The 25,456-nt window shown below is 44.1% G+C and overlaps 2 protein-coding genes across 2 annotated transcripts in view; both read right to left on the bottom strand.

Annotated features, from left to right (window-relative positions):
- SCN10A (sodium voltage-gated channel alpha subunit 10) overlaps positions 1 to 7,585 on the bottom strand; it is a 103,017-nt gene extending 95,432 nt beyond the window's left edge. Inside the window, exons 1-4 of the mRNA XM_059939407.1 lie at positions 7,448 to 7,585; positions 6,147 to 6,293; positions 5,118 to 5,327; positions 4,392 to 4,509 (exon numbers count right to left, since the gene is read on the bottom strand). The gene's annotated coding sequence lies outside the window, so the exon portion shown is untranslated. The remainder of the gene's footprint in view (positions 1 to 4,391; positions 4,510 to 5,117; positions 5,328 to 6,146; positions 6,294 to 7,447) is intronic.
- A 46-nt stretch (positions 7,586 to 7,631) lies between these two features.
- The window catches only part of SCN11A (sodium voltage-gated channel alpha subunit 11), a 143,607-nt gene continuing 125,782 nt past the window's right edge, over positions 7,632 to 25,456 (bottom strand). The window contains exons 28-32 of the mRNA XM_059939408.1: positions 24,534 to 24,634; positions 19,915 to 20,185; positions 14,312 to 16,958; positions 12,166 to 12,387; positions 7,632 to 7,780 (exon numbers count right to left, since the gene is read on the bottom strand). Of these exons, the coding sequence (XP_059795391.1) occupies positions 15,931 to 16,958; positions 19,915 to 20,185; positions 24,534 to 24,634 (1,400 nt within the window). The 3' untranslated portion in view covers positions 7,632 to 7,780; positions 12,166 to 12,387; positions 14,312 to 15,930. The remainder of the gene's footprint in view (positions 7,781 to 12,165; positions 12,388 to 14,311; positions 16,959 to 19,914; positions 20,186 to 24,533; positions 24,635 to 25,456) is intronic.

The following is a 25,456-nucleotide window of genomic DNA, read 5'->3' as shown; positions in this document are numbered from 1 at the left end:
GACCCAAGGGGATAAGGCGTAGGCACTAAGGATGCCCTTCAGGACCTGGAATGCCCATTGCTCTATGGGAAGGTATAACAGGATATTTGTTTGGGAGGTCTGGGGTTCTGCAGGCCTGTGATTCATTGAACCACGTCCCACCAAAACTCCTGAGACAGGAAGGTGGCTGGGATGAAAGAGGGACAATTTGCATAGGGTCTAGGAGTCATCTGGGAGGAAATGGATTGATACCATGACTTTTCCCCTGGGGTTCCAAGTTGGCCAGATGAACTAAGTGCAGTGAACTCACCATTGAGATTCTTGAACTTTGCATGAGCCAGTGGCACTGGGGAAGAAAGACACCCTCACAGGGAACAGAACAGAGCTTGGAGTTATATGAATTTGAATACTAAAGGAGGTGTGATTTTATTTTGTACCCCAAGTTCCTTGCTACAATAGGATTGGATGGGGGCGGTGCTGGCAGGAGAAGTGCACTGTTGCTCACATTATCTCTGAAATAGATGCACATTCATTAAAATGACAATTGTTTTAGAGTCATAATTGATAACTACTTTCATAATTTCAAAGTAAGAGAAAAAAAATAGGTAGAAGAAAAGATGCCTAAATCAGCGATGGCAGTGAAATCAGAAGGCACCAGCTTGAGACAATGGCATTTCACTTTACAAAACACTGTTCAGAGGAGAATGCATTGCCTGATGTGGATTCAGTAGAAGTTGGCCGAAGAAATTCTTATAAGAAGAGAAAACATTTGGGATCTCAAACCTCTTAGCCCTCGGCTGGAGGAAAAACTCAGAGCTCGGCTGGAAGAAGCAGGGTGTGCTCTAAGAGCTATGCCAGGCCCTGGAGAATCAGGAGCTCTGAACATAACTTAATCTAAATGAACAAAGGAAATACAGAATGGATGTTAATGGATATTTCAATCCAAGATGAAATATGAGTCCAAGGAGCATTTCAGTATAATATATATTTAATTGAAATGAACTACATATCTTAAATCAAAAATGATGTTAGTGATTCCATGCAGAAAGAGAATTGCTCTGTGACCTTCATTTTCTCCCTCTCTAATGCTTATTTGGGGAAAGAACTGTTAGCTCAAGTATTTGCTGAATGAATGATTGAATGAATGAAGTTGCATTGGTGGAGGAGGTTTCTGAAAATGTACTTTTAATAATGCAGTTAATTTCCTGTGCTTTCCAGGTTTTCTACAGTGAAAAGAAATTACTTCAATAGTCAGAATAAGATTAGAATTGGGTCGGGGACAGGTTAGAATCTGTTCTCTTGGGGGACAGTTTCCTGTGAGGGGCAGTGAGATACCTACTCTCCCAGGCCAGAGATGGTGCCCTTCTGACCTGTGACCCAACCACTGGGAGAAAGATGAAGACAGGTGCTGGTCAGCAAGGCTGGGGTGGTGAACCAGCTGGGACCGAGTCTGTCTGTATCAGGAGTTGTGCATGGAGCTGGCGTTCCAGGGGAGGCACCCAGATGACCTCTCCCTCAACAAACTCACAGTTTTGGCTCTGAAGGTTCATGCACTTGTCACATGTAACTCTAGAACAACCTGTCTGCATCTGTGGCCAATAAAACAGCAGAGCTAGAGCTGAGCTGAAGAAGGGCAGCTGGCAGATGGGTGGGAACTGTGTCTGTTGAGAAACAGCTGTTAATGCAAAGGAGAAAGGTGTATCCTGGCCCACAACCCCTCTCACTGGTCAGAAATGACTGGAACATGACAAACCATCTCAGATCTCCCTAGGGTATGCTTCATGGCACTCAGAGCAGAAAATTCATTGAAGGATTTCACTGGAGTGGGGGTCACGGCAGGCTGGACAGGCTGGAGCTTTCCTGGAAGGGGCAGGACTGTATCTGGGCTCCTCTGGATGGGGAGGGTAGAGAGCGAGGATGGATGGAGACCCAGCAATGGACCAGCAGAAGGGGCAGCCAAATGTCATTCACAGGAGTATCCTGTCCAGCAGCCCCTGTCAAAATTGCCAGGGGTGATCCTAAAATGTATAGTCCAGAGCCCTATTTCTAGAGATTTCTTCTTCTTCTTCTTTTTTTTTAGGTTTGCAGTTGATTCCAAGAATCTGCATTTTTCACAAGTACTCTGGATGATTCTGATGCAGCGTGTCAAGCATTAGACTTTGGATACTGTATTAGCGTGGGCTGTCATGACAAAATACCACAGGCTGGGTGGCTTAAACAACAGAAGTTTATTTTCTCACAGTTCTGGAGGTTGGGAAGCTCCAGATCAAGCCTGGCAGGGTTGGGTTTCTGGTGAGAGCTCACCTGCTGGCTGTCAACAGCCACCTTCCCGCAGTGTTCTCACCCGGCCTTTCTTCTGTGCACTTGTGATCTCTGGTGTCTCTCCTTCTTCTTATAAGAAGTCCAGTAGTCTCAGGTTAGGGCCTCATCCTTATGACTTCATGTAACTTTGGTTATCTTCTTAATTATCTTCTATCTCCAAATACAGCCACATTGGGAGTTAGGGTTTCAAACTATGAATTTCGGGGAACACAAACCAGTCCACAGTGGGTGCCACTCCTGTGGAAGGGAAGTGGAGCCTGGATACCTGGCCGAGGATGGTGGAGGATGTTCAGTGAGATGGGCCAAGACTGGCAAAGGCCCAGAGAGGGGAAGGTACTTGCCTAAGGTCACACAGCAGGCCAGTTCCAGGGCAGGAACAGATCCCCCACACCCATGACTCCCACACTGGCCCTGCTCTTTTCATTCTCATCTGATGTGGGCCTGGTTCCTCTGCTCCAACTATATCTTATAATTTACTTGGTTCTACTAACCATAAAATTACCATGTACTTCATCAGAAAATGTGTGGTAGATTTAGAAGCCCTAGGGAAACATACGTACACACGCATACATATGTGCACACACTCTCAGACACCGAGGTAACCCCTGTCAGCATTGGGAGGCCTGTTCTCCCTGGACACGGGCAAAAAGCCCATCCCAGAGCTCTGGTGCCCCGCCAGTGGGCAGCTTCACACGTCCTCCCCCCCTTAAATGATAAGCATGGACCACAGCATCCAGCCCTCACCATCGAGCTCAGAATGGGAATGGGTGGCCACCAGATGCAGTGTCGGGGGAGAAGATCCAGAGACCCCTCCCTCAACAGCATTAAAACTACAGTGCTTGACTGAGGTCTTGTCCATGAGCCATTAGGAAAGTGGGGAGCGCTTTCATGCATTTCTTTGAGACCCGGCAGCTGTGCACCCTGCCCTGGGCAGGGACACAGTCAGCACTGACTTCTCCAGTGAGCTGTTCTGACCCAAGGAGGAAGGCTGAGGCCATGACAGACAGTGAGAGCAGGGAGAATAGCACCAACACTAACAGTGATTCAGCTGACACTGCTTATTACATGCCAAGAGGCTTACATGGTTATTGCACTTAATTCCCAGAACGAAATGAGGACAAAGGTGGTGGAGCTGCGGTTGAGAAGGGAGCTGCCGAGTGACATCCGGGGGACTGGGATGGCCAGGAGGACCAAGAGTGGCTCCCGGGTTCCTCTGATGAAATGTTCTAAGCAAGTTCTGGGTCGTCCCCTGAACTCACCCCCAAAACCCTTCAGCCATCACCTGGGAGCCTCCCTGGTTGGGAAAAGCAAGTGTGTGTATGTGTCCTTCTGGCCACAGCTAAACAACCAGGGTGGAGAGAGAGCACGGGAAGGAAGCTGGTCCTGGCCCCCAAACCATGCTCTCCCTCCTTCCCGTACCTGGGGAGCTCTTCCTGACCTGGCTGGTGCCGGGACAGCCCCAACCAGGCATTGGAGGAGAATGAGGCAGCTCTTGGAAAAGAGGGAAGGAAAGGTTCCCTTATGCAGGTATTTCTCTGGGGAGCAGTGCTGGGGTGGGCACAGATGGGCCTCAGACAGTCAGACATCAGAGGCAGCGCTGCCCTCACTGCCTTGCCAGGGAGTGACGCACTTGCTTGGGTAAGTGTCAGTTTGCTGTAATTATTCATGTGACTCCCCCTTCTTCCTGTTCCTCTAGGCCCAGCACCATGGGGGCTACTGCATTTCTCCACGACCAACCTTCTGGGCAGCAGCAGGGGGGCCTGGCAGGTGGACCCTCAGCCAGAGAGATGCAGAGGAGGGCTGCGTGGGGCCAGGACCCACAGGCAGACTCATCAGAAGGAGGACGGACACTGACTATCCCCGGGTGATGGGCAGCACACCCAATCTCTCACCTACAAGCCTCCTTGAGCTCTCACAGCAGCCCTGAGTCACTAGTGGTTTTATCTTTCTCATTCTAATGCCAAGGAAACTGACTTAGGGACAAACTTTTCTAAGACAAAATGGAAAGGCCAGGCAAGACACTGAGGTGACCAGTTTCTTAAAGACCTCTGCACTGTCCAGGGCACTAGAGAAACCCATTCAGAACTCACCTTGCAGAGTCCCTAGGGACCCTGGGAAATGGACGCTCAGGAGAATGTCCATCCAGAGGCTTGTGGGGCTGGGTCCCAGGATGCAGAGCTGTTTCTTCGGCAGCATCCAAATGATTTCCTAACAATCAAAAGACAGGCAACAAGAGTCAAGGAATGAAGAGTAAAGGAATGAGATTGGGGATTCCTTGGGGGAACCGGACTACTCTTTTGACATCTTTGTATCCCCATCCAAACCCTTCAAAATCTAACAATATACATCAATAAATACTTAATACATAGCAATGTTAATACTAATTGAGCCATATCTCACTTAAGGATCATAATTGCCTCATGAAATAGGTATGGTCATTATTGTCTTCATTTTTAAAATGATTAAAGCTCAGAGAGACTGAGGACTGGGTCCAAGGTCACTCCGCTACTATTGGGTAGCATGGATGTGAGACCCATGCAGCTGCCATTGTCTGCCATGTTTCTGGCCCAGAGAGAGCAGCAGAGTCCTTGCAATGAGGATGGCACAGGGCTGGAAGCAGACTGCACTCACAGACCCAGTGGTACCCTCTCTGGTTCAAATTTATCTATTTCTGGTCATTTTAAATTCAGTTTAAATTCTATTATTTCATTCTGGGAATGGAATACATAGGAAATGTTGTGTCACCCTTCAAAGTTGATGACAGAACCATTGTATCAGTTAGAAATTCCCCACAATCACTTGAAACAGAGACTCACTAAAGATTGGCTTAAAGAATCTTCATCTCTTTTTCTCTGACGTAATGTGATGTGCAGAAGTAGGTGGTTCAGAGCTAGTGCAGCAGAGCCATGATCCCCTCAGGTCTCACACTCTTTCTATCTTTCTCCTCTGCCATCCTGAGGATGTGGCTTCTATTCCTTAGTTCGCCTCATGGTCACGATATGGCTATTGAAGCCCCACCATCACATCTGTATTCCAGGCAGGTAGGAGGAGGAGGTGGTAAAGGATAAAAAGGCATATATCAACTGATTTAGCCCCCTCTTTTAAGGAGCTTATCTAGAAGCCTCATTCAGCAATGTCCCTATAACTCATTGGTCAGAACTTAGAGCAAGTCTACGCCTAGGTTCAAGGTAGAATTAAAACTGTATTTTTTAAGGTGGGCACTTAAAACCGTATTTTTTTTAAGGTAGGCACTTTGACACCTCTAATAAAATCAGATTTCTTTTACTAACGAAAGAGGAGAGTGGATATTGGGTAAGCCCCTCACCACCTCTGCCACAACTTTACTTTGCCTTGGCTACTTCAGTCCCAGTAGTTAAGGATAGCCCTGGGGCACACTTTCACAGAGACTAAGCTGTAAGTGGCTTGACCATCAGAAACCTGAGGTGAGCCTGGCCCTGCTCTTAAATTCTTTCCGGCAGCAGCCTCAATAGCACAGCCCGTCTCTGGGCTGGCCTCAGGTAGGAAAGCACCTATATTGGGGGAGAATAAATACCTTTGGCTTGACCATGTCCCATAGCTGCTGTGAGCCTCAGAGGAGCTAATGCATGTAATAGCACCTCATAAACTATGATGTCCATGGCCTCACCACTAAGAACCAGCAGTACTGGCATACCTGGGAGCTTGCTAGAAATGAAAATTCTCAGTCCCCCTGCAGCCCTACTGAATCTGTATTTTAACCAGGCTGCAGGTGATTCAGGTGCATTAAAGTTTCAGAAGCACTTCCCTCTAGAGCCGTGGGACTGAATCACAAGGGAGGCCAGGTGACAGGAGACAGGTGTGCTCACCTGAGACCCTTCCTCCAGCCTGATGAAGTATCTCGGGAAAGTCACTCTCCCTCTCTGGCCTTGGTCTTCCCAACCGTTTAGAGGAAGGGTTTGCACCAGACCCTTGCTCCACAAAGTATTGTCTTCATCAACAGCATCAGCATCACCCTGGAAGAAATGCAGAAGCTCAGCAGTCTCCCCAAACCCAGAGTGACTGAAAAGAGTCTGCATTTTGGCAACCTCCCCAGGTGATGCATCTGTACGCTAAAGTTTGAGAAACCCTGCACTAGATGCTCTGTGTGCTCTGAAATGAGAAATCAAAGTCATTTAGGCAACTGGTCCCAGGTTCCCAGTCTGTGATGTGGATGATGGGAGACCACTGATTCCTGGAGTTTCTTGGGTTGGGCTGAGGGGAGATAAACTCCCTTTGAAAGATCAGTGACTGGCAGAGCACAGGGTGGAGAGCCACGCGGCTGGTACTGTGGGTGCCTGGGCTAGGTCTGGAGCCGGGATCAGACTTGGGGCTTCCTCATCAGGCACTTCTCCTCTGGAGCTGGATGGGTACCTGGAGCCAGAAGCGCAGCTGCAGGCAGCGCTCCGGTGATGGCTCTGGACCACACCTCCCTCCTGCCCTTCTCCCTCTCCAGGGCAGAGGTGGGCACACCTGAGATGCACAGCTGAACAGCGAGTGCACCACGGAGTCAATGCTGCCGGCTTTCAGCAGGAGAAGGCGGCGGAGCCTACCTCACCAGTCTTCTTGCCCCTGAGCACTTCGTTATTTAAAAGAATCCTTTAAGACTGTTTGATGTTTTGGACTAAATAAAGCTGTGCTCCCACTCCGATTGAGCTTATAATGGAGTCTAATTTTATAAAGAAGCCAATTAATGGCTTTGTATATATAAAAGAAAGTATCCCTGCTTCTTTTCTTGACCAAAAGGCCCCAGAAGTTAGTCCTGCAAAAATGTCAAATCTTGCTTTAAAGAATGGCAGGACTTCTCCGAGGAGAATAACAGGAAATGACTCACAGAGGGCGCCCCGAGGCTGCTCAGCTGTACAGAGGTGGGGGGGCCCACCCCCGCGCAGTAATATGAGGCTGCCGGCTGACTGCGGGGAGGAAAGTGCCCCGCCCACGGAGGGGGCGCTGTCTTCACTAGGCTGGAGCTCTCTGAGGGGCCCAAGGATGCTGGCATGCTGGCTTGCAGAGACAGACATCGCGGTGAGGCTGAGAGTCCAACACTGTCAGGATTTAGCGCCTTGAAGAAAATTCACCTAGAAATAATTCTAAATTAACCACACAAAATTGCCAGTCCAGGGACTCTTACCTGTACTGGACTCTCTGGCTCTCATCTTGATCCCATTTGATGAGCCAGTGGAGACCGGGAAGATGTCTTCCTGGTTTCTTGTGGACTAACTCAGACCTGAATTTTCTATTCTGCCACTGAGCTCCCTATCTGTCTGCCTTTCACTTCCTTTCTCTCCCTTCCCGCCCGCTGCCCTCCTCCGCTCCCCTGGCCCTATTCCTTCCTCAATCCATAGGCTTGCCCTGTCCAAGGCCCTCACTAAGGACAGCAGCTCTGCCCCAGAAGCCCCGATCTGATGAATGGGTCAGAAGATATTCATACGGAGCACATCAGTACAGCCACAGCAGCCAAGTCCTGGAACAAATAAAAGTCCCATGTTAGTTTTTTGTTCTTGGGGAGAAAAGCCATCAGATATTGAATATTTTCCATGCCAGTTGTGGAGTAGCTGCTGCCTTGAGCCCTTGTACTAGTCAGAAAGCAGAATCCACCTCAGGTGGCTCAGGAAACACGAATGAAGGACTATTTACAGACGTGTGGATTCAGTTGCTTTAGTTACCCATTGCTGTGTCACAAATTACCCCAACATTTTGCAACTTAATATACATTTGTGATTTCACATAGTTTCTCGAGGATGAGAATCTAGGAGCGCCTTAGCTGGGTGCTTCTGACTCTCATGAGGTTGTCACCAAGCTGTTCATAGGGGCCACAGTCACCTCAAGACTTGGCTGGGACTGCCGGGTCCACTTCAGAGCCCGTTCAGGGGATTTTTGCCATTTCCACTCCTGACCATTCCCCTACAGGCCTCCAATCTTGATGTGTCCTCCTGTTCTTGCTCTTCTCACCCAGAGATGAGGGGCTGCAAGGGTGAGCAAGTTGAGCACACCCTCTCACCTTCCTTTTTGTTAGTGTCAAAGTGAGGCCCAGAGAGGGCATGGGCGTTGCTCAAGGTCACACAGCAAGTTGGTGGCAAAGCAGAGCTCAGGCCCCCGCTGCACTGTGAGGAAGGGCAGGGGAGTTTTCTCAGCATCTCATCAAGGGAGCAGGAAAGCAGCTACAGGTCCCAGTGGCTCTGAGAAAAGAGCCACTGAGCTGTGGGGCTCAGCAGAGCATTCTTAAGTGTAATTGACTTTAGGCATTAAACTTTTACCAGAATGAGCTCACAAGGTCTGTAGGGAGAAGGAAAGTGCCTGGCATTTCCTGCCTCTTGGGGCAGCGTCTGGGGTGCAAAAAAGCCCATCTTCCAGGCTGCAGGATGGAGCCCTCCCCGGGGAGGCAGAAGAAGGGTGAGGCCCTGGGAGAGACTGCAGGTCAGGATACTGAGTGTTCAGTGGCCACCTGGTTCTCACTAATTCTGGGGGGTGGGGAACGGGGGCTAAGACCACCCACTCAAAGGCGTGACGGCCCTCGAGCAGTCACGCCTATGCAATGAGTGACTACTGCAGGGGTGGGGAGAAGGGACAGAGGACTCAGTCCCTGCTCATAGGGAGCACCCCCCAACCCCTGGCCATGTCCACTCATCTTTTTGTCCTTAAACCTGCCCTACTATCAATCATGGACCTGGTATAAATCACAACCAATCTCTGGGCATCAGTTTTCTTATCTGTATAATGAGGAGCTATACAAGATGATGTCTTGAAATGTTTTGAGCTTTGTCTTTCCCTAATGAAGGAGTTATCCCAATTCTTATCCCAAGGTTTCTTTCCAAATATTGAGGCAGCCACTCTACACATCCAGGCAAGGTATCACCTTTGTTTGATGTGTCTCCCCAGCAGCCTCTCCCTTCAGATTTAGTGCTAAAATAAGAGCTCCAGAGGCATACTGAGACTTCCATTTAGATTCAAAAAACTCAAGGGCTTTTTTTAAAAACAGGCTTATTGAAGTATAATTGACGTACCACAAACTGCAAATATTTGAAGAGTACAATTTGGTAAATTTTGGCATATATATATATATATTTGGCCATACCACATGGCATGCAGGATCTTAGTTCCCCAACCAGGGATCGAACCCGTGCCCCCTGCATTGGAAGCATGGAGTCTTAACCACTGGACCACCAGGGTAGTCCCTAGACATATATTATTCACTTGTAAAACTTGATGGTTTTACAAGTGAAAACCACCACGATCAAGATATTAAACAAATCCACCATCCCCCAATGTTTCTTCATGCCCCTTTATCTTTCCTTTTTACCAACGCTTCCCCTATCCCCAGGTTACCATTGATTTACTTTCTGTCACTATAGTTTAGTTTACATTTTCTTCTTTCAAAAGGAAAAGGCAACCTACAGAATGGAAGAAAATATTTGCAAAGCATGTATCAGATAAGGTGATAATATCCAAAATATGTAAAGAACTCATACAACTTAATAGCAAAAACACAAACAACCCAATTAAGAAATGGACAAAGGACCTGAGTAGACAGTTTTCCAAAGAAGGCATATGTATGACCAACAGGTACCTGAAAAGGTGCTCAACATCACTAATCATCAGGGGAATGCAAATCAAAACCAAAATGAGATATCATCTCACACCTATTTGAATGACTATTGTAAAAAAGACAAGACATAACAAGTGTTGCTGAGGGTATGGAGCAAAGAGAACCCTTGTACACTGTTGGCGGGAAGGTAAAATGGTACAGCTAATATGGAAAACTATATGGAGGTTCCTCAAAAAATTCAAAACAGACAACCATGTGATCCAGCAAACCCTCTACTGAATATATATCCAAAGGAAATGAAATCACAATCTCGAAGAGATGTCTTCACTCCAGTGTTCACTGCAGCATTATTCACAATTGCCAAAGCAAGGAAACAACCTAAATGTCCATAAATGGATGAATAAAGAAAATGTCCTGTATATATGTACAATGGAATATCATTTAGCCATGAAAAAGAAGGAAATCCTGCCATTTGCAATAACATGAATGAACCTGGAGGACATTATGCTAAGTGAAATAAGCCAGACACAGAAAGATAAATGCTGCATGATCTCACTTATATGTGGAATCTAAAAAAGTCAAACTCATAGAACCAGAGAGTATAACAGTGGTTACCAGGAGCTGGGGGTAGGCGGTGGGGAGGGAAAATTAGGGAAATGTTTGTCAAGGGGTACAACCTTTCAGTTATAAGATGAATAAGTTCTGTGGAGTCTAACACACACTAGAGTGACTGTAGTTAATGATATTGTATTGCATACTAGAAATTTGCTAAGAGAGTAGATCTTAAGTTTTCTCAGTACACCAAAAGGAAAAAAAGGGTAACTATGTGAGGTGATCGATGTGAGAATTAACTTGACCGTGGGAAACATTTCACAGTGTATATGTATTTCAAACCATCATGCTGTACACCTTAAATATATACAATTTTCATTTGTCAATTACACCTCAATAAAGCTGGGGAAAAAAAAAACGAGTATAAGCCATCACTGTGTTTTGGGTCCAAAAGTGATATTAAAATATAGAAAGAGCTTAGAGTATGGGATGGAGGTAAGGGGACTTGAAGCTGTAATGGCACAGAGGATACAATGCTTTTAGTTAGACTGTATGCTCGTTCAGGGTGGCTTGGGTTGGGGGACTGATGGAGATTAAGGAAAACTAAATCAGCACCCTCACCGTCACCTCTTGATACCACCACTGTCTGACTAGCACACTTGAAGTCTACGTTAATAGAGATATATTGTCCAAAGGGAGGGGATAGTCCCTCTCTTGCCCCCTGGGTGCCAGGTGCTAGAGGAGATAGATTAACCAGAGTTTGCCTAGAGAAGGAGGGAGAAAATGATAAAAGGATTGAAACTACATCAAAGTATTAGAGAACGGAGTACATAGACAGAATTGAGGCTGTTAAATTTAGAGAGGAAGCATAGCACCTCCTACGTAGAGGATGTTTCCACAATGTAAGAACTTTGAAGACATGCACTGTCTCCAGAGGAGAAGAAATGGATGGTAAAAGATCCGTGGACATAACCAGAAAAACTCTGTACCCTCCCTTCAACTTCAATCACACCATTTCTGTGTGGTACAGTGGTGATATAGCTTAAGCACTGGAGCCAGACTGCTTGGGTTTGAATCCTGTCAGGGCCACTTATTGGTTACGTAGCCTTGAACAAGCTTCTTATTTACTCTACATGCCTCAGTTTTCTCATCAGAATAATGAAGATTAAAAATAGTTTATCCCTACTAGAGCTGTTGTGAAGATTAAACAAGGTAATACTAGAAAGTGGCTACTAAGTCCAGAATAAGTGCTCAACAAATGTTTTTTTATAGCACTTGTCTTCTCACCGCCTCTTTGATGACTCCTGGGCAGTGAGGGACAGGATTGCCCACTGAATGACCCTGGAGGTTCCATCTGGGTTGTCAGGCAGCAACCATCTGGGACCAGTGGCTCCCTCTCCTTGAGCAGGAGGAGCTGTACAGGATTGCAGCCTCTCTAAGGGCACTGGGCGCTAGTAGCTGACATTCCAAGAGAGCTCTCCTGAACAGCTGGCTCCTGAGTCTGGATTATTTATAAGGCAAGCTCTCATGCTTGCTCCATGAAAGGGTAGGGATCCCTTCCTGGAACACCACTGCGCTGTACCCTGGCTTCTTGAATGCTTCTTGGTGGAAGGGATGAAAAGGTGGGATCACGTATCTCATCTTGTTGGCTATGACTTTCTTGTGAAGCCTGCTCTGTGCCCACGATGTGTGTCATGGTGTTACCTTCACCTGCCTCCCCACACCCTTCTCTGAACTGTCTCACTCCTCACCTTTATTCTCTGAGAGCATGGCCCCCAGGGCGAGTCCTCTGGTATGCTCACCCCTCCACGATTTAGTCTGCTCCCGGGGTTTCAAATGTCACCCTTGTGCTGAGGACTCTTGTCCAGGCCATGTCCTCAAGTTCCAGGCCTGGCTGAACATTGTCACTTGGACCTGGCATCTTAAACCTTCAAAATGTTCAAAACTGAACTGATTTTTAGACTTTCTTCTTCCTTCATGAAAACAAACAAAAATAAATGAAAAAAACCTTAACCCTCCTAGGCTCATTAATTTGGTAACTTGTGCTGCCATTTATCTTGTCACCCTGGCCCAAAATCTTAAGGTTCCTCCCTAGACACCTCCCCCATGGACAGGCATTAGGCACAGGTATCCGAGTCACACCGCATTGCCCCCTGCCTTCGTCCTCACTCGGTGCCTCTTCCACACCAGGATCGGCATTCTGATCTCCTTCTCCTCCATTCCACCTGAATACTCTGTCCAGTTAATTTCCTCCCCTGCTCAAACACCGTCAATGCCTCCTTATTACCTAAATATGTTAGAACCCTTCGCTCTGGCATCCGAGGCTCTCCACAGAACTGTCCATTTCTAGATTCAGTTGCTGCTGCTCCACTGTCTACACTCTGAGCCCAGTCAATTGAGGAGCTCGTGCTTCCTTCCACTTTTTACACTCCTTACACTCCACGGTGCTGCCTATACTGTCTCCTCCCCTTCAAACACCCTCCCGAACCACCTCCACCTGTCACAATCCCACACATTACCCAGCTCATCTCAGATGCCCCCCTCTCTCTTTTGAAGCCTTCCTGTGAGCCTGTCTCCACTCACACTTTGAGAGCAGAGCTGTGTCCTGGTTCGTGCACTTGTTATTTTGCATTGTATTATCATCACACAAACACCTGTCTAATTCTCCTCCCAATTAGCATATATACTCTTGAGGTCAAGAGCCATTGGTTAGAAGCAGTTTGCACAAGGTGGTATTGCATTGGCCCTCCGGACTTGTCTATTGACTGAAATGAGCAGGGGTTGATTTGCCTGGAGAAAAGAAGGCTCAGAAGACAGGGGACTGGCTTCATGGGCCTGTAGGGCTGTCTACCGTGGACATTCAGCACGGCCCCAGGAGGACAGAGCTCAGACCAACATCTCTGCCTCTTGGGGGTATCCTGGCTCCTTGCACAGTGAGAGCTATCTCTGGGGAGTGTGAGCTCTCTAGCACCCATTCAAGGTAATTCAACACTTCCTTGCTTTGGCTCTCTTCTCCCCCTTTAGCACTCTGGCTATTTGAGCTCTAGGCTCATACAGAGAGATGCTGTGCAGCTTTCAGAAAAGAACATGTTGGGCATTTGCTGCCATCTAGTGAAGGAAGCATGGCTCAGCCTCTTGCAGAAGCCAGAGGGAGGGATCCTGTGCTCTCCCCAGGAGCTGGCTCCAGGAATCCAGCACTGGCGAAAGGGGACCATGTTGGGGTGAACAGATGTGTGTGAGAAGAGCAGAAGCTATTGCACAGAACAGATTATATTCAAGCCCGTAAACTGTAATCTGGAATAGACAAGACCATGTCCTTCCAGATCCTCCCTTACCTCCAGCCAGGGGATATCCCTAGTGGAATCAGGGCCAGCCATCTTTTCCAGAAAACTTGGTAGGGATCCGTAAAACACCCAGAGTTCATAATCGGAGGCATCTTTTAGGGAAGACACAGGTAATCCCCAGGGCCTCAAGCAGAACTGGCCATGGCTTTAGAACTGGTGATTTCCACAAGGCTCCTGCAGCCCTATATGGGAGCCCTGTGGCCCTGTCTCAAAAGTGCCCTTGTTCTGGCCACTCCCCTGTCTCAGCATGGCACAGAGGCTCAGGCTCCACCTGCTGAGTGACAGCACACTCACCGGGCTATTGTGAGGTACGGATGAGATTATGCGTGGCAAACACTTAGCCAGTGCCTGACACACAGCAAATGCTAAGTAAAAATTAGATATTGATAATAATTAGATAATGATATTACTACTTTTTGCCAATGCTCCAGAGCACAAGGCTGCCTACAAAACTCAGGCCCTGGACACGAATACATTGAGTCATGGTTAGATCTTGTGCACATTGTAAATAAGCACCCCCTCCGTGCACCACAGCATCTGGCATTGGCCTTACCTCCACTGGACAGTGAGGGGCAGAGCAGAGGCTCAGGCCTCAGACTCCAGGCTGCTGACAGACACATCAGCTCCTCCAGTCTGTCTGAGATACAGGATTCCAGTACTATTTCTGCAGGGTTCTCCTCCAAGCCTAGATTATCACAGTGTAGTTCTTTGCCCCCAGTCCAGCAAACGTCTTGTTTGGCCTCTGGGCATCTCCAGTTTTTAGGAAGGTCCTGGGCTACTCCTGGGGCCAGGCCCTTCTGATCGACCTGGTTGTTCTCTGGGCTGTGTTTGATGCAGACATTCAGCCAGAACTGAATGTAGGGCTCATCAAATGCCTGAGGTCACCGGCTAACCAGTATGTCTTATGGCTCCCCTGCCCTGGGGTCCAGGTGTTGTTAAGGGGTTGCTCTCTCCATCCAAGTTGCGCATTGCAGATATTTTAACCAGAGGCAAGTGAGACTGTCTTACTGGTTCCAGCCAGTGGTGTGCTGAGCCAGCTTTGGGCAGCTCACGAGAACTGATTGTGGATGTCTCTTCCCAACTCTATGTTCAGAAACATGTTGGTAGCTTGAAATCAGTCATGATGGGAGTATTCACCACAGAAATCAGTAAATGCTACAAATCATGGCTTTTTTTTCCTGAAGAGCAATTGTTATACACTTTTCAGCATACCACTGGCTCCGGCCTTTAATTCCAAGCAAAGTACCACATTTAAACCACTACTCACACAACCACCAAACAAGAGGATTTTTAGTGTACTGTCTGAATGAAATGCAAACTGAAAGTCTCATTTATTTATTTTTTCCCCGAAAATATATAACAGATTGCAGCTGGTGAAAGATACGGTGGTAACTGACAAGTCATGATCATGCTTTTAGGTTTGAAATAAACCCCAAAAGTTTAATGCTGGTTAAAAAAAAATCTGCAATAAGTGTTTATTGGCAGGTTTTGAATTTTCACTTAGCATGCAGAAGAGTTACGTGTGATAAGCCATATATTTTATTGGGGAAAACATCAAACAAAGGTATTGGATACTGTACTTAAGAACATTTGGAAAAACACAATTTAAAATTTTAATGTTTTCTGTTTCTTATTCTTTTTTTTGATATAATTTGAACTGTGCTTCAATCCTCACATTAGTGTCCCCTACAGCAGAGGTCCCCAACCTTTCTGGCACCAGGGACCAATTTTGCGGAAGACAGTTTTTCCACAGACTGGGTTGCGGAGGGGTGGCTCGGGCGGAACGCGAGTGACGTGCAGCGGCAGATGAAATCTTGGTGGCTAGCCCTCCGCTCACCTCCTGCTGTGCGGACCAGTTTCTGACAGGCCACGGACGGGTAGCGCGGTCCGCAGCCCGGGGGTTGGGGACCCCTGCTCTACAGCCCATTCTAGTGTCTTTTTCTTTGTTAAAACAGTACCGGTGGTTATAGTTGGGCAGCCTTATCTTATATCTCTATAAGAACCATTTGAAGTGAACTCAGAGACACCATTTCTTTTAGCCCGAAAAAGAAAAATGGAATGGCTAGTTCAGTGAGTCCACTGCTTGTTCGCACACTGAGCTGTGGACCCCTTGGAGCTCAGAGGCTGGAGGCAAGGCTCTGAGGCTGTGAGGTAGGGGTGGAGGTGAGGGGCTCAGTCATAGTGGACCTTGCCCTCGGCCACCCCAGAGCTGGACAAGTCTCCATTGCAGAGTGTCTGGAGGGGTGAATGAGGCCTGTCTTCCAAGGTACACTTGGTCTTCATCATGTACTTTCGAAAGGCCTTTTGAATAACAGCAGCACATCTTTCCTCTTCCTTCCTCTTGGTGGTGGTGACTATGGGTTCATATAACTTCTTGAAAGGGTTGGCTTCCATGAACTTCTCCTCCATCACTGCTTTCATGCTATCCAGGCCACTGGACTCACCAAGTACCCTAGCGGTGAAAGCGAACAGAATATCCAGGCAATGAAGGCGATCTCCGCTCACCATGGGCAAGTCCATGACTAAAAATTGGTATTTATTTGGCTTTGCCACACGCAGAGGCTCAGGAAGGGCATCGGCAAAGTCAGAAAGAGCAGAATATCTGATAAACTGTGTTGCTTCTGGGTCAAACTTTTCCCAGACTTCGTAGAATATTTCAAAGTCGTCTTCACTCAAAGGGTCCTCGCTTTCTTCAGTGGCTATATTGAAGTTTTCTAAAATCACAGCAATATACATGTTGACCACGATGAGAAAGGAGATGATGATATAACTGACGAAGTAGGTTATGGCTATGGCAGAGAGGTGACAGTTCTCTAACTTGGGGTTACATGAGTCTTTTGATTGCAACATGGGGCTGAGGAGGGCATCCCAGCCTGCTGACGTGGTTATCTGGAAGAGGCAGAGCATGCTGCCTTTGAAAGTTTTGAAGTTGAATATGTCATCAATTCCAGACTCTTCCTTCACTTTGCAAAAACAATTCATACCAAAAATGGCATAAATAAACATAACCAGAAAGAGTAGAAGACCAATATTGAATAGAGAGGGAAGAGACATCATCAGCGCGAAAAGGAGAGTTCTGATTCCTCGTGCTGCCCGAACAAGTCTCAGGATTCGGCCAATCCGAGCCAAGCGGACAATTCTGAAGAGTGTTGGAGGGAAAGGAATGTGTGCCTGGGTTTTCAAGGCAGAAACCATTGTACCTTAAGAGAAGGAGAAGGGTCAATCAATTTCCAGCAGGCAGAGTGACATAGCCTCTCTCTCCTGCCTTGAATCTGAGTGGGACCACCTTTTTATCATTACTTCTTAATTTATGTACAAAATTAAGATTTTTTTACCTATATCAGGGAAAATATATATCTGTGCCTTAAGCTGGAGAATAATTTCCAAGGTTCGTACAGTTTTAGATGGGACTTTAGATGGGATAGGACATCTAAAATACTGAAGACCCCCAAGGAAAAGAAATAAAATGCTGTTTATGACAGGTTATTTTGTTAGTTATCGTATGAACTTGAAGTACATTATCTATGTTGGGCATTTAAAGTTATTCATGGGGTAACAAATATAAGTTTTCCGTATTTATTGTATATATAGAATGGAAAACAAACTACGGATGGAGTTATTTAGATTAGAATGCAAGGAGAAATTTCTGCTACTGAAGGTCAGCTTGAGCCTAAGCTATCGGTGGAAGTTGTACGACCCCAGCCCCAAAACTTCTTAAACAAACAGGTTCTTATTATAGAGGAATTTGAACACAGCCTGCTACAGGTGAGGACAGGGCTAGAGAAAGAGGGTGGTGTTGGGATGTTCATTTTTGGGCTAAAGCTGCCATGGATCTTTCATCTTTGTCAGTATGCTCATTCCAAGTTCTTCTGGAAGATCTAATTCAAAAAGCTGAAGGGACTAAATTGGAGACAGTTTCTCTGATGTTGTAGATACACCAGAAATGGCATCTCAAGCAAAGGTTTCTGCAGACTGCTAAATATTTGGCCTAAAATGTCGCCCTGTTTTCTCATTGCCTGCTCTGTAATCAAGTGATACAAGAATTTAAAACAACTCACATTTTGGCCCAAATATTATAGAATGGCTGGAACATGCTTGCCTTGTATAGACATGGCCTTGTTCTTGCTCTGGGGATCCTCTAAGGTCATTAGGGGTGATGGGTGGCCAACACTACCTGCCATCACCTAATGACTAAAGAGAACTAGTTGGTGATATACTTCACTGACTGCCTAATTGTATCAAGGAAGTTTAATTCATATGCTAATTAGGCAGGCAACTCTGGTGAGATGTGAAATTGACTACAAACCAATTCAGCAGCAACTGGAGGAGGTCCCTCCTTTAAGGCCCACCTCCTCCGTGAATATTTCTTTGAGTAATCAAGCCCACAGTAATCTGTCTTTTCTCTGAGCTCAGTTCTTTTGTGTACCATGTGATTTGGGGTTCAATCAATTACTCTTTTTCTGATCCCTTAAGGTGGTAGGTCTTAATACCTCAATTGGATTGTAAACTCCATAGAGAGAATCACTTTGACTCACACTCATTTTGTATTTCTCTAAAAGCTCAGGAGAGAGCGTGAGAAAATGCAGAGGCTAAGGATTGGATGGCAGATCAACTGGCAAAAGCACAGAATATGCTGCCCACATTGGTGAGTAGGACTTGGCTCAATGTGTGGATCTTCTCATCCATTGGAACAAGTTGCTATACAGTGCTATGCAGTGTAGCTGCAATCGCTTAGCAGTTGTTCATAGGACAGAAGTCAGAGATATTTCCATGAACTCTACAGTGCCTGGCACTGCCTGGAAGAAGGTCAGTAAAGAGTGAAATGAATGAGCTGCTCTCTGCATATTGGAGGAAAAGTGCTCACAGGGCTGCCCCAGACTCATCCTATCATCATTTTCTAACTTTACTGCTGCTGTCGATTTCATCAGGAAATGACTAATAATGCTTGGAATTGACTAATAATGATTAACAGTCTATGTAACCGTAACCATGTGGAAAGATCTATTACTAAACCTTATCTACATGAACTTTATGGCTTAGAAACCAGAACAGACTATGAACTGTACCATTCATTTTCTTGGTCTCTGAAACATCTGCATTGCTGCTGTGGTGATAGGAACCAAAATATTTTGATCCAGCATATCTGCTTAATGCATCCTTTCTGAGATAGCACAAAAACTTCCACTTGTGAAATCAGTTTTCATTGTCTTCATTGCTCTTTGAACTATGAGAAGAGCCCCTGGGCAGTTTTACACAATTATAAAAAGTCAAATTATCAGTTTAGTTAAAAGCAGACTTCAAAAACCCAGAGTAAAATCTTATAGCTTAGTCATGAAGAATTTAATTTCAAAGTTGATGTATGTGTGTGTGTGTGTGTGTGTGTGTGTGTGTGTGTATGTTTTATAAAAAGGTATATGGCAATAACCCTCTTTTTTCCCTATTCTTCTTCCATAAATCTTATAGTTAATTTCTGCCTGCGGTTAAGAAAAATGTGCTGATTACAGAGTGAGGCTGGTTGGTGAATGGGATCCGAGCATTGAGACAAGTGTAGTTTCCACTGTGGTTTAAGTTAACATGAGATACAGAATAAAGATAAAGCATTACTTGTCCTTATGACACACTCTTGCAAGCCCCATCTAGGCTGGGCCATGGAGGCCCTGTATAAGGAGGAGGTAAGGGAAGGCCTGGCAATGTCACGGGGGCACAGTAATTGTGATCTGACATCAACATGGATTTTGAACTAGGGAAAAACATGGAAACTAAATGCCAAATCTTTAAAACAAGAAATGTTCTTTAGTTGCACAAGAAAGGTAGAACTTTGACTCAACTCCCTGGATAAAGCAGGTAGCCCCACAAAAACTTTTAAGTCATCTTAATTTTGTCTATCTCCGTTGAATAAATTATCCACATAATTATTTAACTCTATTTCAATTGTGTAGATAGTCAAGGGAATGGAAATTACTCTGTATCTCCTAGCAACTCCCCAAAGAGAATGGCATTAGTTCATCTATCTATTTTTTCAGAAATCACATTAAGCTTAATTTTCTGCTTTGTGGATACTCTGGACATAATTCCAAATTCTTCCAAACTTATAAGATTTATAAGTTTACTTCTGGCTCTTAGATTAAAGTCCCTCTGGCGGCCAATTTTACTTACTGACAATAGAAATGACCACAATCACACAATCAAATAAATTCCAGCCACTGATGAAGTAGTATTGCCTCAAAGCAAAGATTTTGATGAGACACTCAATTGTAAAGACGACCACAAAGGCCAGGTTGAGACGCTCAAGGAAGAGTTCCATGGCTTTGGACTGGCCATATGATTCAGCCATCATGCTAACCATGTTGAGGAAAATGAGGATGATGATGATGATGTCAAAGACCTGGTGTGTAACTAGGTCAAAAACAAGACCCTGGCATTTGTTCTGAGGAAAACAAACAAAAAAAAGGAATCATAGATCATTTTGAGTTGTAGGAATGAAATCACATACATTAAAAGGCACATACAGCAGCATTTGTCCTCTCTTACAATTAAAGCAGTTTCTTGGAAAATGCACAGACCTTTTTTAAAGGGCAAGAAATTCTTCTATAGATATTTTTTCATTTAATTTCATTCAATTTAATTAGATAACTGATTTTAAGTTGTAGGCTTATAGCTTTAATTCTATTTTGAAACCAAATAAGTAAATTAATTAAATTTTTAGTAACAACATAACTTTGATGTGGTGGATGATTTGTTTTTGCTGAAATAAAATAGCTCATGTTGGATTTAATCATTTAAAAAATGAAGTTCGGTCTCTATATTTCACCTGCTTCTGTATTTTGACTTCAATAATACTAATGCAGAGAATACTTGCTCACATAATTATGTTGGACAAAAGAGAGTTAACATCTCCAAGGCTCCATTTGTCAGTTCAGAATAATCAGACCTTATACTTAACCAAAACTCTGTATTCAAGCAATTCTTGAATGCCAATTTTCTAATTCTTGTTCACTTAAAGATAAGGCTAGATAAATGGGATTCTGATCCAATGATTACTAAAAATGGAAACAGAAAAACTGATTATTTCACATTATTACTGATGGTGAACTTGCATATTGGTTTGTACATGGATGGCCTGCTCCTAAGTAAGAATGTGCTGATTGCTCTGGTACAGGTTCGAACTCAAATTTGCACGTCTAATCTACCATGTGCAGTGAAATGACTCAATTATTCCACTATTTTCTTTAATTTAACATCTATAACACACCACTTTGTTCTTTACTTAAGTGGAAACTGTTCTTAAACACAAACTCAGACACTGATATTGTATGGCATACTTGGCTATACACTGGTTGTTTTACATTATATGTATATATTAGATTATTTCATATTACATATCATCTAATCAAAGTATACATATAGTATTCTATTTGGAAACCTCATAGACCCCCTAAGAATTCATCTTTATAACCCCAGGCATCTGTTAAGGTAATCCAGGCAAGAGATGATGTTGGTCTGTGGTGGTAACAGTGGAGAAAGACATGAGCATTTAGGTTTAAGAACTAATATAGAAGTAGAAGTAGCAGGAGTCAGAAAATGTTTGAATGGAGTAGGTTATGGGAAAGTTAAGGCTGAGGCTATAATTTCTGCTTGGTGGAGCATTCAATCAACCAGAGAACAGGGGATGAGGAGTTCTGGGGGGAGATGATGAATGTGTCCTGAGCACATGGAGTTTGAGGTGCCAGTGGGGCATCCAAGGGACATGGGCAGGTAGAGGTATGGGTCTGGAGCTCAGGCAGAGAGCTGGAATGCAGATGTGGAGTACAACAGCACCAGTACTGATACGAACTAAAACCAAGAGAATGAATGATATCACTCATGGAGAGCAAGGGCAATGAGAAGAAAGAGGGTCGCGACAGCAGTGGTAGGATACTACCCGTAAGTTGGTGTCTTTCAAACTTTGCTCTACGAGCCCTAAAGCTTTTATCAAGGAGTCTGGAGAAGAAACTTGAAAGTCAAGTGCATTTCCTATGTGAGAACGCATCCGGGAAGTCAGAAAGGACCTGGAGAAAAGATACTTTTAAGGGTGCTCTCCAGGGAAGCAGAACGAGGGCTGAGAATAAATGTAAGGAATGGTAAGCATTGGCCTTACAGTTCAACTCTAATATTTAGAAAATGGAGATTAAAAGTATAAGCTACCAAGCGTGGTAGATATTCAAAACACATTCTATGTCATTTTAAGATGTACAGGGACTCCTATACCTCAGGATAATTTTTAACCCCAGTAATGAAGCTACCTTGTGGGGGTGCCTCAGGTAGAATCAGAAATGATTCCAGATTTCTTGCTCTTACTGATAGAAAGAATATCCATCAATTCTCAGGTTAAAACAGCTGTATTTTCCCCTCTATGCAATTGCTATTCCTTTGTTCCAAAGGCCAAAAGATAATATGTAGACTTTAGAGATTAAAAAAAAAATCTGTGGGGCTTCCCTGGTGGCGCAGTGGTTAAGAATCCGCCTGCCAATGCAGGAGACACGGGTTCGAGCCCTGGTCCGGGAAGATCCCAGATGCTACGGGGCAACTAATCCCGTGTGCCACAACTACTGAGCCGGCGCTCTAGAGTCCGCGAGCCACAACTACTGAAGCCCGTGTGCCACAACTACTGAAGCCTGCGCACCTAGAGCCCGTGCTCCACAACAAGAGAAGCCACCGCAATGAGAAGCTTGCACACTACAACGAAGAGTAGCCCCTGCTCGTCGCAACCAGAGAAAAGCCTGCGTGCAGCAACGAAGACCCAAAAGCAGCCATAAATAAATAAATAAATAAATAAATAAATAAATAAATAAATAAAATTAAAAAAAAAATCTATGGGGAGGTAAAGTTGTGAGTTAAGGGCTAACAGCTGATTTGAAGTCTTAGCTCAAACTCAGGGACACCAGGGGATATGCTTTTGGGTTTATCTCATGCAAAACTGCTCTCTGGAATACAGAGGTTAAGATAAATGTTCGGCATTAACTGGTGAGTTGTACTTGGTTGTCGGAATCACTCATTGTGAAATCTTGATTGGTGAGCCATGCAGGAAGGGCTTTGGGATAGCACCTACTCCCCGATAAGCCATGCAACAAACAAGTTATAAAAGATAGTTAAGGAATGGAGGTGGCAGCTTCCCTTTGTTAAAGCAGTCCGTGCCCACTTCAAGCTCATCTCTTGCATCCTAGCATGTCCAGTGCAGTGGAGAGGCTTAGAAGCTGCATCCATGCCACTGCAACTTCTGTTGGGCTGTGTGCTGCACTGCTGGCTTCATATCCTTCATGAAATAAACTGGTAAGTATGTGTCTCATGAGTCTTTTAGTTAATTCCAAATCTGGGACCAACTGGTACTGAGTCAGTTGTTGCATAGCGTGCACATGTAAATAAAAATTGTCTGTCTTTTTTGTTGGCTCAAGTTCAAATAAGAACTTCAAAGTGAAATTAGTACTAGAAAGTGAGTTTGGTACTTAAAAGCTAGATCTGACTTAAGAAAATGAAGTTCCACATACTGTCGTCAGATGATAATTTCCCAAATATATTGATAGTTTTATCATTAACCCTTTTGTAAAAATTCTTCATTGTATAAATTCTAAATACTTGGTCCTGACATTTGTAGACATTTTTAGTGCAACACAAATGTTTAATCCTAGTGGGATGGATTTTGTGTGTGCCCGAAAACATGTTCCTTTATTCAACAAATAATTACTGAGAACACACTTTACTCTGTTCTGATTGCTGGGAATAGCAGGAAATTAAACATACCTTTGATAATTTGTGGTCTCACGTTTGAATGAAAATCTCCAAATCCTCTACATGTATCAGATATCAAGCCCCTCTTCCATACTGCTTTCCCAGACTTTTCGGCCCCACTGATCCTCCCTGTCTTGAAAGCCTTCAAACTCACTTGTCAGAGCTACCAACTGTGCCTGTTGTATTACTTTAAAATCTAATGTTCTCAAATTCCAGCTCCTCAATTAGACTGTAAGCACAGAGCAGTCCTGTTAGCATCTCGTAAGGCAGGATTCAGCAAAATATGGCCCACAGGCCAAATACGGCCCATCACTTGTTTTAGTGTAGCCTGTGAGCTCAGAATAGGTTTTACTCAGGATGACTTTTGGGATAAAAACGCAAAAGAATAAAATTTTGACACACGAAAATTATATGAAATTCAAATGTTGGTGTTTATAAATCAAGTTAGACTGGAACACAGCCAAGCACATTTGTTCTATATCGCCGATGGCTGCTTTTGTGCTACAACATCAAAGCTGAGTAGTAGCAGCAGAGACCACATGGCCTGCAAAGCTTAAAATATTTACTGTCTGACCTTTCACAGAAAAAGTGTGCATGCTCCTGATATAGAAAGTTTATCATAAATACTTGTGAAGTGGAAGTGAGTATGCATGACCTCAACTTCACACCAGAAAAAGTTGGTAAAAGATATTATAAATACATTTTCAATTGGCCAAGAGTAAATTAAAACTAACTGCTAAATTCACATCATTGCAATGAGTATATACTAAGCAGCTATTGTGTGCTCACTAAAAGGTAAATTAAAGTTGTTGCCCAAGCCCTTACTATTGAATTTGAATGTCTAATCTTCCGAAGGACTTGAGCCATACATCAGTGTACCTGGGTTCATACTGACTTCTTAGGTAAAGTCTATAAACGTAAAAATTAAAGGAGAATGGCACTGCAGATATCTGAGTTCCTCATAACCACTTAATGCATCTATGTGTTTAGAATCAATCAAGTGCTCTCACCAGAGGCCTTGGGATGGGCCTTTGAGGTTTTTTGGATCCTAATTTTTTCATTGCATTATAGTATTTCTTCTGTTCTTCTGTCAGAAAGATGTCTTGGCCACCTAAGTATATGGAGAAGATGAGAGCTGATTATCATTAATGGATTTTTGGAAACAAGATCTGAATTTTCAGAAATAGTTTTAAAGTTATATTACATTTCTATCAACAATTCCTAAAATTCCAATGGGAAGCAGAAAGAGACTCTGAGGGAGGGCTGAAAGGAAATAGGGTTTAAATTAAGGAAGAAGGGAAAAATGTTACTTTTATCAATTACATTTCTCTTTTTATAATATAAACAAAGATTACAAATTCTTTGCAAACATCCACAGAATCTTTACAAAAACTGAATATATTTCAAGTTGTGTAAATCAAACCACAATGAAACAAAAATAGAAATTAGTAACAAAAATTTAAACAAAAAATCCTACAAAGTGACAATTAAAATTCTCCTAAATATGTGAATGCATATATCACTACTAATAAAATTTCAAAAAAATCTGTCCAGAGCCATTCTCAGAAAAAAAAAAAAAAATTAGAGAGCTTTAAATGTTTTTACTACTGAGGAAGAAAGAACAGAAAAATTAAGTAGGATTTTCATTTCTGGAAATTGGAGTTTGGGGAGTGGTAAAACATCCAGAAATGTGGGATAAAATGGAAGAGAATTCCTTTAAAAGACATAGCTGACATAAAAAGAAACAAAATTCAGTTATCTGTAGTGAGGTGAATGGACCTAGAGTCTGTCATACAGAGTGAAGTAAGTCAGAAAGAGAAAAACAAATATTGTATGCTAACACATATATATATGGAATCTAAAAAAAAAAAAAAAAAAAACCGGTTCTGAAGAACCGAGGGGCAGGACAGAAATAAAGACACAGACAAAGAGA

The sequence above is a fragment of the Balaenoptera ricei genome, chromosome 11 (genome assembly GCF_028023285.1).
Source record: "Balaenoptera ricei isolate mBalRic1 chromosome 11, mBalRic1.hap2, whole genome shotgun sequence".
NCBI classification, from domain to species: Eukaryota; Metazoa; Chordata; class Mammalia; order Artiodactyla; family Balaenopteridae; genus Balaenoptera; species Balaenoptera ricei.
Note: the sequence above shows the minus strand (reverse complement) of the source record. Positions and strands in the feature narration are given on the sequence as shown.